The sequence below is a fragment of the Mytilus trossulus genome, chromosome 3 (assembly GCF_036588685.1).
Source record: "Mytilus trossulus isolate FHL-02 chromosome 3, PNRI_Mtr1.1.1.hap1, whole genome shotgun sequence".
Classification (NCBI taxonomy): Eukaryota; Metazoa; Mollusca; class Bivalvia; order Mytilida; family Mytilidae; genus Mytilus; species Mytilus trossulus.
In genome coordinates, this window is record NC_086375.1 from 35,906,849 (window position 1) to 35,919,083 (window position 12,235).

The window sequence follows — 12,235 nt, forward strand, 5'->3', positions numbered from 1 at the left end:
CTAGATTTTACGAGGCAGTCGACTGCAAGTCAAAAGAGAAAACGAACAGATCCACGTCGTTTAGCTTCCGGCAAACATTTCAGACAAGTTAGAAGAAAATTCTGATTAATTTAGTAAAGAAAACAGATTTGTGATTGCCATGGGGCTTTGCAAATGCCCGAAGAAGAAAGTGACAAACTTGTTTTGTTTCGAACACAGAGTGAATGTCTGTGAAAACTGCTTAGTCGCAAATCATCAAAAGGTTAATAAATTTGCAAACATAAAAAAATATTTTTTCTGTTCACAATTTACACAAACAAATACAATGTATCATTTTTTAATAAAGTTATCTCTCAATATATATTTGTATCTCTCTTTCACTATTGATAAAGAGACAAGTGTTCTCATAATCTGTATCTGTATCTGTAGTGGTACGTGTAGAATCCTATTAAGGCTTTTATACACGGTGGAGAAGAGCACCGTTGTTATGGGCGGTGTTCTTGTAGAGCGGTCTTAAATGCCTCTACAGAACCTGCATGCACAACTTTATCTGGTAGTTGGTTCCAGTGAATAGTTGTTTCCACAAAAAATGAATGTTTGTACTGTGGTTTGTTGCTATTTGGTACTTTCAGTCCTCTGGTGTTATTGATAACTTGACGTTCGATGATATTGTCAGTTTCACAGTTTAAGTAAGTTTTGGCTTTAATTGTTCGTTTCGGTCTTGCTGGTATGACAAAATTGTCGGCTGGTAGAGCCGGCACCAGACCCTCAACCACCTTGTAAATCAGGATAAGACGGAGGCTGTGTCTTCTTTCCTCTAGCGTCTCCATTTCAAGCTGGCGTCTCATATTAGTTATGGACCCTGTTTCCCGACTCCTGTAGTTTTTCTTTATGAATCATAAGCCTCTGTTTTGGATACGTTCTAGTTTGTCAATATCCCCTTTCATATATGGGTTCCAGATTGTTGCGCCATATTCCATGGTTGATCTTACAAGGGATATATATGCTACTTTCCTACATGCTTCTGGTACGTTCCTCAAGTTCCTCCGAAGAAAGCCCAAGGTGGCGTTGGCTTTCTTGCTGATGTTATTTATGTGGAAGCTCCATTTCAGATCGTTTGAGATTTTGAGTCCTAAGTAGGGGTTCACTTGTACTTCTTGTAGGATGTGTTTATTAAGCGTGTAGAATTTGTCTGCTTTTTTGTTTATGGATAGAACATAGCACTTTTTGGCGTTGAATCGCATTCCCCATTTGTCGGCCCAGATTTCTAGTTGTTCCAAATCTGTTTGTAGCTTTTGTTGATCTTGGCTATTTTTACTTGTTCTGTATAGTAGGCAGTCGTCAGCAAATAGTCTTACTGATGATGTTACACTGTCTGGTAGGTCATTGATGTGGCACAGGAATAGGATTGGTCCTAAGACTGTGCCCTGGGGGACCCCAGAGTCGACTGTTGTTTCGCCAGATGATTCGCCTTCCACGATGGTTCTCATTGATCTTGCAGTTAGGAAGTTCTTAAGCCATTTGTGTGTATTTCCTTTAATTCCATACTGATCTAATTTATGTAATAATTTGTTGTGTGGTACGGTGTCGAAAGCTTTTGATGAACTTAATGAATGCTTGCCAGTTTGTGATGTTCTATATAAGTTGTAATCTTATGTACATCACTACATCCTACATCTGTATCTGTCTATCTGTATTTCCCACTTGTGAAATTAGGATGGGTACGTCACAGATTCCTTTTGGCTATTGTGTGACGGGTTAGTCTGCGCACAATTATTCGCGCTTGCTGAGGAGTGCATCAATCAATGACGTCTCAGTCATTACAAATGAAAGGACATGCTAAGCAAAAATGCTAGGTCAGCTCTTTTTTACCCCCTTTTTATGATGTTGTTTAACTGAAAGATGGATCAATGACTAACAACTTTTTATGGCAGAAACCAATCCAATACTGTTCAGTAAATGTTTGTTTTCTACGTAAATATATGTGTCAGCTTACACTCCAAAACCCAATTATATGGATGGGGGAGTGTATGTTGACTGATGTCCCAGAGTCTGTGTCCTAGGTGTTAGATTGGTCACCATTTCACAATCTTCTCACAACTTTGGTCATATTGGTCATTATAATTGAGTTGCTCACTTGATTAAAAATGTGACTATCTGCATTGGATATATATTAGTCAAATTTAGAGTGTATCTTCATGTACCTACATGAATCTCTATTTCTAGATTATGGTTACTTATTCTGAATTTTTTCATCTCCTATTGCCTATAGACATGATTTCTCTTTAAAAGACTGTATTTTTTAGTTTATTTCTAGACTAGGCCAAAATTAAAAATATGTTTGTTTTACATCCAGTTAAAAAAAAAAAAAAAAAAACCTGCCTTCCTGGTCTTTTTACAAAGGGTAGACCCGGGGGAGGGGAAACATACATTCTTTTAAATGTGGCCCTAAATGACATGTTTTTTCTGTTATCTTTTAAAGACGAACACCACAACCTTTTATACTTTAATTTTAGTCTGTTCAAAATAAATCTTTTAAGTTGGATTTGGTATTAAAAAGTTGTACTAAATCTATGTCAAAGTATTTTGCTTATGAACTTTTTAAAATCGAATCCTTTTAGTGACTTTCTAGGATGTTAAATTCTATGTGAATAAAAGGAGATGGAAAATACCACATTTGTCATAAGAATAATTTATATATAAAATAATTATATTTATTTCAGTGTATAATAAAGTCGTATCTACAATGGTTACAAGACAGTGACTACACTCCTGTATGTGTTCTGTGTGATAAGAATCTGTCTGATGAAAGTTGTGGAGAATGTGTAAGACTGACATGTTATGGTATGTATGTGGTAAAAACATTAAAACTGAAGCATCAATTTTCTGTAAAGTTCTGCTTCTTTGACATGAATAAAGTGAGACAACATTTCATACTGTTCACAAACATAAAAATATGACCTGTTTTAGCTCACCTGGCCCGAAGGGCCAAGTGAGCTTTTCTCATCACTTGGCGTCCGGCGTCCGTCGTCGTCCGGCGTTAACTTTTACAAAAATCTTCTCCTCTGAAACCACTAGGCCAAATTTAACCAAACTTGGCCACAATCATCATTGGGGTATCTAGTTTAAAAATTGTGTCCGGTGACCCCGCCAACTAACCAAGATGGCCGCCATGGCTATAAATAGAACATAGGGGTAAATTGCAGTTTTTGGCTTATAACTCAAAAACCAAAGCATTTAGGGCAAATCTGACATGGGGTAATATTGTTAATCAGGTTAAGATCTATCTGCCCTGAAATTTTCAGATGAATCTGACATTCCGTTGTTAGGTTGCTGCCCCTGAATTGGTAATTTTAAGGAAATTTTGTTGTATTTGGTTATTATCTTGAATATTATTTAAGATAGAGATAAACTGTAAAAAGCAATAATGTTCAGCAAAGTAAGATCTACAAAAAAGTCAACATGACCAAAATGATCAGTTGACCACTTTAGGAGTTATTGCCCTTTATAGTCAATTTTTAACCATTTTTCGTAAATCTTAGTAATCTTTTAGAAAAATCTTCTCCCCTGAAACTGCTGGGCCAAATTATTTGAAACTAGGCCACAATCATCATTGGGGTATCTAGTTTTAAAATTGTGTCCGGTGACCTGGCCATCAAACCAAGATGGCCACCACAGCTAAAAATAGAACATAGGGGTAAAATGCAGTTTTTGGCTTATAACTCAAAAACCAAATAATTTAGAGAAAATCTGACATGAAGTAAAATTGTTAATCAGGTCAAGATCTATCCGCCCTGAAATTTTCAGATGAATTGGACAACCTGTTTTTGGGTTGCGGCCCCTGAAATGGTAATTTTAAGGAAATTTTGCTGTTTTTGGTTATTATATTGAATATTATTATAGATATAGGTAAACTGTAAACAGCAATAATGTTCAGCAAAGTAAGATCTACAAATAAGTCAACATGAACGAAATGGTCAATTGACCCCTGTAGGAGTTATTGACCTTTGTAGTCAATTTTCAATCTGCTTCCTTTGTTTAATATTCACATAGACCAAGGTGAGCGACACAGGCTCTTTAGAGCCTCTAGTTCCTATTATCATGATTTTAAGTGTAAAGCTTTCAGTCTACCAGTACTCAGAATTAGGGTATTGATGCATGACATGCTCATTCAATAATGAACTACCAGTAGCTTTCAATTTGTTAAATAAATGCCACTGACCATTATGCACAATCAACTTACATTTGTAGTTTCAAATTCTCTGATTAGAATAGATCAGTATCAAGTAATATGTCAGAAAAAATGTTTGAAAGTTTTTTGATAAACATGATAAAAGTAGTTGTTTCTTTCAGATACACATAGCTGACAGCATATGGAAAATGTATGGCCCCAAATGCTATATTTAAGATCTAGTCAAAACATTTTTTCCATTAAAGCTTTGTTTTTATCTGATTGATTTTTCAACTTTTGTACCAAAATATGGATTTAGCTTTTTCTGCTCATATAAGTTTTTAGATTGAAAACTCAGAGAAACAGGATTTGTCACTGTTCTCCAGTTAGTTAGTTTTTTACAATAAAAGAAGAATTACTTAGTACGTAGTACACTGACTCTTTCATATATCCTAGCTGGGCATTTGTGTCCCATGGAAATATTCTTAACAAAATGTTTTTATACATGTCATTGCAGATGTTTTTCACTGGTATTGTTTAAACAAATATGCCCAACAGTTGCCATCCAACACAGCACCAGCTGGTTACACTTGCCCGTGTTGTAAAGCTGGAATATTCCCTGCACAGAATGTGGTGTCACCTGTAGCTGAACAACTGAAAGAGCATCTGTCTAAAGTTAATTGGGCTAGATCTGGATTAGGGTTACCTTTGGTAGGTATATATTATCCTTTATTATAATATAAGAAGAAACTGGTTCCGTACATTTACATTTGTATCATGTAATTGCCTTTGATTCTGTCATCAAACAAAGATCATGTTATAGGAACAAGCAGATATTATACTGTAAGCCCTAGAAAGGCAATTAAAGAACAAGTAAAAACTACATTAGAGTAAAAGTACTAGAAAATTGGCCACATACAGTCATGTACATTAAATGCTGCTATTTGGCTACCGGCAAGTAAAACAAACTTCAGGCTCTCATGATCTGGTACTTCAGGGTCAACAAATATTGGACCACTATCTTGTATTTATTGTAATGCCAAAAAAAAAAAAAAAAAATCTATGCTTTATTTCTCAGCACATTCCTTTAGACTATCTAGTAGTTTGATTAAGGAATTGCTTTTTAAAATAAAAGACATTTGGTAAATGCTTTTAAAATAAAAAGGCATTTGGTACAGTGTTTCTCCCAATACAAGATATTTCATTAAAAAGGAGAAATTGAAATACCATCTTTTATCTAAATATTACAGCATCACACCCATAACATAATTTATAAGAAAACCACTTCAAATAACATCACATTTAAGATTATAGCATCTCATTACCATGATGCTAAAATGCCCTTGGAAGATAGCTCTTAAATAAAGATTGAAAAATACAATTGGTTCATTGTTTTTCTTACACATTTTAGATAGAAGAAACAGAGGCTCCAGTGCAACCAAAGTTTGAAGAGACCAAGATCACACATGATACTTTTGTAAAGAAAGAATATGCACAGACCACATCCTCCAGTCCAAAAACAACACCCAATCATACACGTCCCAGTGCTCATGTAGCGCCAACAGTCAATTCAACACATAGCGTTATAAGTGTAGATACTGGCACATCAGTTAGAGGCTCTGATAAAGCTTATGGAGTAGTAGGTATGTATAGTGTTATAAGTGTAGATACAGGCACATCAGTTAGAGGCTCTGATAAAGCTTATGGTGTAGTAGGTATGTATAGTGTTATAAGTGTAGATACAGGCACATCAGTTAGAGGCTCTGATAAAGCTTATGGTGTAGTAGGTATGTATAGTGTTATAAGTGTAGATACAGGCACATCAGTTAGAGGCTCTGATAAAGCTTATGGTGTAGTAGGTATGTATAGTGTTATAAGTGTAGATACAGGCACATCAGTTAGAGGCTCTGATAAAGCTTATGGTGTAGTAGGTATGTATAGTGTTATAAGTGTAGATACAGGCACATCAGTTAGAGGCTCTGATAAAGCTTATGGTGGTGTAGGTAGGTATGGCAATGCCTAAAATTTATATTCATACCCGTAGCCAGGGTGGTTCGGAGTACGGACGAACCGTCCCCTTGAAAACAAATAAGCACTGTTGAAGTCAATGTTCTGTTCGAATTGTGACGCTTAAAGTCGAGTTTGTGAGTCCGACGAACCCCCCCCCCCCTTGGAAATTCCTGGCTACGGGCCTGAATATTGTGTCACTAAGAAATTGTTTTGCTGTTTTCATTGACTGTTAGTTCTGTGAGTTCCTTGAATGATTTTAAATGGCTTTTGTAGAATTTTATGTCTGTAAATAAAGGGTATTAAAGATCTTAATGCAAACATAGTCGATAAGTGTAGATATTGGACAGTGATACAGTGCTTATTAGTTACAATACAGCTGATGTTGATGTGGTTTTGTATTATTACATCAGGTGTTTTCAATAGTAATGTCTTATTGAAGTGTTGCTTGTGCTAGAGAAATTGGTAGTATTTTATAGAAGAATGCAAATTTAACAAAGTTTTTGAAAAAAGAAGAATCGACCAGATTCCAAACAAAACAAATCATCATCAGCTTGTAATGCTATAATAACTAACTGATCCTGCTAAAGAATTAATAAAGTTATCATTATTTGGCTTTGGCTTTGCTTTTGTTTCTTTTTTTTAAGTTATTAAGTAAAAAGAAATATTAATTGATATTTGTTTTCAGATCCAAGAAAAGTCTTTGACACAACAAAAGATGATTATTTAAATCTATCAAGTGACCACGATGACAACAAATACAGAAGAAGATCAGCCATGGAATGGTTAAAGAATTGGTTGAAGTAAGTAGAGAAACTGGAACTTTAACTTTGTCAGTTGTCTCATGTTTATTATTTTTATGTTGCCTCTTTTTAAAATACAAATATATATACGCATTGGTAGTTTCATAGTCTAGAATGAAAGGTCAAAAATATTTTTCCTATTGCGTAATAACTATATTGAAGACTTGTCATCTGACATCAGTATTTCTTAACTAAAAGTAATATTTAATATTTAAATTGTTAAACACTAATGAGGACATAGATATGAAAGATGTGGTGTGAGTGCCAATGAAACAACTCTCCTTCCAAATAATAATTTAAAAAAGTAAACCATTATAGGTCAATGCATGGCCTTCAACACATGACTTTATTTTAAATAAGTATTATTTGTAATTGAACCGTTGAACATTGAAATGTGATAGTGCGAACGGGTATGATGTCCTATCATACTCTATGACCTCATATTGGAAACATGACTGGAATTTGTGAAAACACGTAGAATAAATCACTATAAAGCACATGTATCACATTTGTAGGAATAAGTACCATCTTAAAAATAAATTTCATAACTCAAACACATTTGTATCAAAGGAAGTTGAAAATCTAAATTCATGCATTTCCTAGAGTTTTCACATAAAATTAATCTTATTAAGTCAAATTTCATGTATTCAGAAAACAAAATGGTTGAATATATTTTTTTTATATATTATCCTCACATCGTCACTGTTTTAGATAAAGCTATACTTTGAATGTGTTTTTTTTAAATTGTTGCTACAAATGTATCATCTTTTTTTTTAACAGTTCTTACTTCTTTAAAAAACAATAAAATTTCTTGTAAAAATTAATATTTCTCTACAAATATATACAAAATAATTGAAGGCATTTCTAAATTAGCTAGTGCTGAGATTCTTAAAATTTGTACAAAAATGACCTCACATTAGTTTTGAAGAAGAAATCTTGATGATCTAAATATATGAAAAATGATAATGTTTACTTCCAGATCAAGGGATGTTAAAGGAAAGAAGAAAGATCCAGCAGCAGTGAGGAAGAAATTCTTTTTAGTTTTATTACTTGGACTTATAGGTTTTATAACTGTGATTATCATATTCCATAGACTAGGCAGAGAGGGATCAGACGATGATCCTTTGTTAGATATGATGGCTAACCCAAACATTAGAGTTAATGAAAATAGAGTGTTAGGAGACTAAATTTGTTATAATTGAATTATTTATATGTTTTTTTGTTTTGGAACATAGATGCTAGGTGCATAGACCCCCTGTTTTTGGTTACTACTGGCAGGGGCGGATCCAGCCATTTTAAAAAGGAGGGTTCCTAACCCAGGACAAAGGGGGGAGGGGGTCCAATTACATGACTCCATTCAAATGCATTGATTGTCCAAAAAAAGGGGGGTTCCAACCCCGGACCCCCCCCTCCTGAATCCGCGTCTGACCGGTATTTTTTTAAGTTTATTTTTGTTTAAATCTATTTCACTTATCTAATGTGTTCTTGGGCTGACCCATACAGTATTAAAAGAAAATTAAGAAGAGAGAGGCAAAATATATTATCTTTTGTAACTGTTATGTCGTATGGATAAGAGTAAGAACATATTAAAAAAGGTCAAGTAAAATTGTAAACTGAGTAAAGAAGATTTAGTGAACAAAAAATAAACATCAGAAAAGGGGAGATCCATGCATCAAGCACCTTTGATTGGATGTAACTTTTTGTTATACATGTTAACCTGTTATATTTGTGGTGCATATTTATGGTAATTTATTAAGATGCTTTGTTACTAGATTATGATGGAGGTTGTACTTTCCACAAGGATATTCACACAGAAAATGTAATCAAAACTGGGAATATAAATACAGTTTATTAAATATAACTGCAATTTTCAAGATATACATCAGACTTTCATTTTTCATATTCAAATCAAAAGCATGATGTGTATATAGAGATAGGAAAAGGGCAAGTCAAAGACTGGCTGATTCGTTGCCTTGTGTTCTTTTAAAAGTAAATAAATTGCTGGAGGACCATTTACTGCATCCACAAGAAAAATATACATGTATGCTCTACAGAAGGTGATTGATCTGTGCTTAGATCTAGAGCTTAACAGAATCAACTTTATGGTGAACTTTTTAGTTTAACAAAATCTGCTTCACTGGGAACTGTGGAAATTAAAATATTTATATTTTGGTGAATTCAGAGCTAAATAGTCTGTTTTTAGGACACAAACTGTTTAAATGTATAAGCATATATAATTGCAACTTTAAATTGTATCATCAATAGTATTTAACATTTATTATATATTGGTCACATACTTTACAAAACATTGCCTCATGTTATTTCATTATCACATAAATGATTATGGACAAAAAGCTTTCTGTCGTAAACAACTTATCATGACAGTTAGCGCAGACAAGATGTTATCAGTGGTTATGTTGGCAAATTTGTGGAAATAAAATTTTAAGTAGCTGATGTTAAGATTTCAATTTAATAGGGCAAAAAGTGTAGATGTCTAATAAATGAAAAACAAAAGATTTAGATATCATTACTCATGTTTGAATAAAAGACTCACCAATCGAGGATTGAAAATTGATAGATAACATTTTACCTATTATCTTCTCATTGCACTTTTGTTTTTTGTTTAAATCTAATTTTAAGATAAAACAGTATTTAAAATAATTGTTCAAAAATTAGAGAGATTTTTTATACAAAATCTACATGTTATTTGTGTTTATCTGTACTTTTCAAGCCTTTCTAATTTAATCACAGCAGAAATAAAAGTTAAGTATATGTTTTTTTCCTCTTTCATTATCGACTGATAATTGGTGTCAGACAAAGTGTTTATCTAAATATTGAAGTTATTTAAATGAATTTTTGTAGAGTGGTAGCTATTTTCAAAATTATATAACTGCATGGCATGTCATGATAATATCTGTTTTGTAGATCATTGTAGAAGATATTCCATTCATTTGCACATAGCAAACAGAACATTAAATTAGTTTTTGGAGGAAATTTCTATGTGAGAGTAAGTTTAGTTTTTGGAGGAAATTTCTATGCGAGAGTCACAAGTCCATAAAAATTTGATTTTGTCTAAATTGTGGTCATCAACTTTATACTTAATTTGGCCTGTTTAACATTTTTAATTTCAAGCTTCAGTGATGAGTTTTTTTAAGACGAAACATGCGCCTGGCACAAATATAAAATTTTAATCCTGCTATCTATGATGAGTTTAGATTTATTTATAACAACATGCATTGACATTTTATGATTGGAAGAATACATGCAATTCTCTAACTTTAATATTTCACCATTTGTTTGAACTGATACAACAATAGTAGTGGCAAACTATGCATGGGGGCACAATGGGGACCAAAGCTAAATTGTATATATAGTGCTTATAAAACCGTTATAATATTGACACAATTCATTTGCTAACATTTCTCAAAATCATAAAATATCATAATTATACAGTATTATACAATCTGTTATCACTTGAAATACATGTAAGCATTAACATATAAATAATGATTGGTATTGAACTGGAGGAGAAAAACAAAAAATATTTTTATGAAATTTTTAATTAATTATTTATTCACAGGAATATTTGTCATGTAACACTTGTGTGTTTAAGGTAATCATTTTCTTTGATTCTTCTAAAATTTTTGTGCATACATACATACCCTTAACTTTTATCATGTTTTTATTCCAGCAATGTTTAAGTTTTATTTTGACAAAATTTCTTTTAACTGTACCTGATATGTATCAACAAGTTGCCTTTAAAAATATAATTTTATGATTTATATTCTCATAATGGAGAAGTAAGATAATGCCTCATAGAATTCTGAAGTTTAAAAAAGGTAAAAGTATTACATATACCACACTATTTACGAGTTAACATATTTAAATGACGAATCTGCAGGATGAGTTCGTTTAAATATGTTAATGAGTAATATGTGGTACATACATGTATGTTTTGTAACATCATTTAAAAGTGACAGGGTGATTTTTATTCAATATAAAGCAGTGGGAGTGTTGTTCTAGCCCCCTGCTTAGCATGTGCAAGAGAAAATCAATCCAGTCATTTTTTTCAAACTTTATATTAAACCATGGTTTTTCAGAAACTGAACTATTAAGCAGATTATCACGTAAAAACTTCAAGGGAAAAAAGCCCTATTATGTTACAATATCTAACAAATAACTTTCTTCAGATGCTCTCTAGACTTTAAGTCTGTCAGATATGAGCAATTCTATTTATGAATTTTGCAGTACATATTTGCTCTATGACTTCAGACTTCTTGCTTCAAACGAAAATTGCATCAACTGGCATAATAACCTAGTTTTGAGAGCTTGTCATAGTAAATTATAATATTTCAATTTTCAATATCAGCCATGTTTTTTTCTTCAAAAAAGGTATTTGGTGTAAAAGATATTTAATACACAATTGTTAATGTGGATCTTTTATTTTGCCCAATGACTATAACTACGAACATAATCTCTTTAAAATGTTCATGATTTCAGTGACATCAATACTGACATCTGGAAATTGACACAATTTTGAAAGGATACATTGAAGAATTTGTCTATCTTACTTTTTATGGGGGAGAAATTATGGTCACCATGCCTTCTACTCGTTTTGAGTTACATGTACTTCTTTTTTTTTTACAATATTTAAATGCTTATTGTTATGAATAAAGATCTTTATAAATGTCTTAATATTTTTGTATTGTTTGAAAAACATTTTTTTTTATTCCAAGCTACCTTCAATCTATCAGTAATTAAAATGAGTGCCCTACACTTGCACCTCATATTTGTTTGATGGTTTATGTGTCCCAAATGGAAGATTCCACACAAAACATAGAAAGTGAGGAGCAAATGCAGAGAATTTATTCTAATGAGATTGAGCTAGCTTAAGCAACCCATGGATTTTTAGTTGTTCTAAGTTTTATGATTATATCTGTATTACTATCCAAGACAGATAAAATATACATAATTTCTGTTGATTCAGTAAGTAGTTCACATAATTATATATTGTCAGTACATAACATAAATACTGCCAAAATTAGACTGCTTTAAGCCAGTGAAAAGGGAGATGGAAAGAAACATTAGAAATATATGAATAAAAGGAGATGATTTTTGCTATAAATGAAGCAGCATTTATTAAAGGGCACACAAAAATCAACATAAAAGAGTCAATACAGTAACATAAGTCCAGCTCTGAATCACTCCAAGTTTACATAATTGCACAACAGGTTAAGATTTTAAACGACCAATTGCAGTCAGTCTTCACTAAAGA

The 12,235-nt window shown here is 32.6% G+C and overlaps 1 protein-coding gene across 1 annotated transcript; it reads left to right on the forward strand.

Moving 5' to 3' along the window:
* Positions 1-18: 18 nt before the first annotated feature.
* LOC134711354 (zinc finger protein-like 1) lies at positions 19-11,655 on the forward strand. Its single transcript, XM_063571906.1, has 6 exons — positions 19-241; positions 2,703-2,823; positions 4,668-4,861; positions 5,562-5,793; positions 6,846-6,960; positions 7,940-11,655. Exons 1-6 carry the CDS (start codon positions 140-142, stop codon positions 8,145-8,147), a joined length of 972 nt encoding a protein of 323 aa, XP_063427976.1. The 5' UTR covers positions 19-139; the 3' UTR covers positions 8,148-11,655.
* The last annotated feature ends 580 nt before the right edge of the window (positions 11,656-12,235 follow it).

Coding starts and splice junctions, on each gene's coding strand:
- LOC134711354 (XM_063571906.1), top strand. CDS start 140: ATGGGGCTTTGCAAATGCCCGAAGAAGAAAGTGACAAACTTGTTTTGT. Junction 242..2,702: donor TAGTCGCAAATCATCAAAAG/GTTAATAAATTT, acceptor TATTTATTTCAG/TGTATAATAAAGTCGTATCT. Junction 4,862..5,561: donor CTGGATTAGGGTTACCTTTG/GTAGGTATATAT, acceptor TACACATTTTAG/ATAGAAGAAACAGAGGCTCC.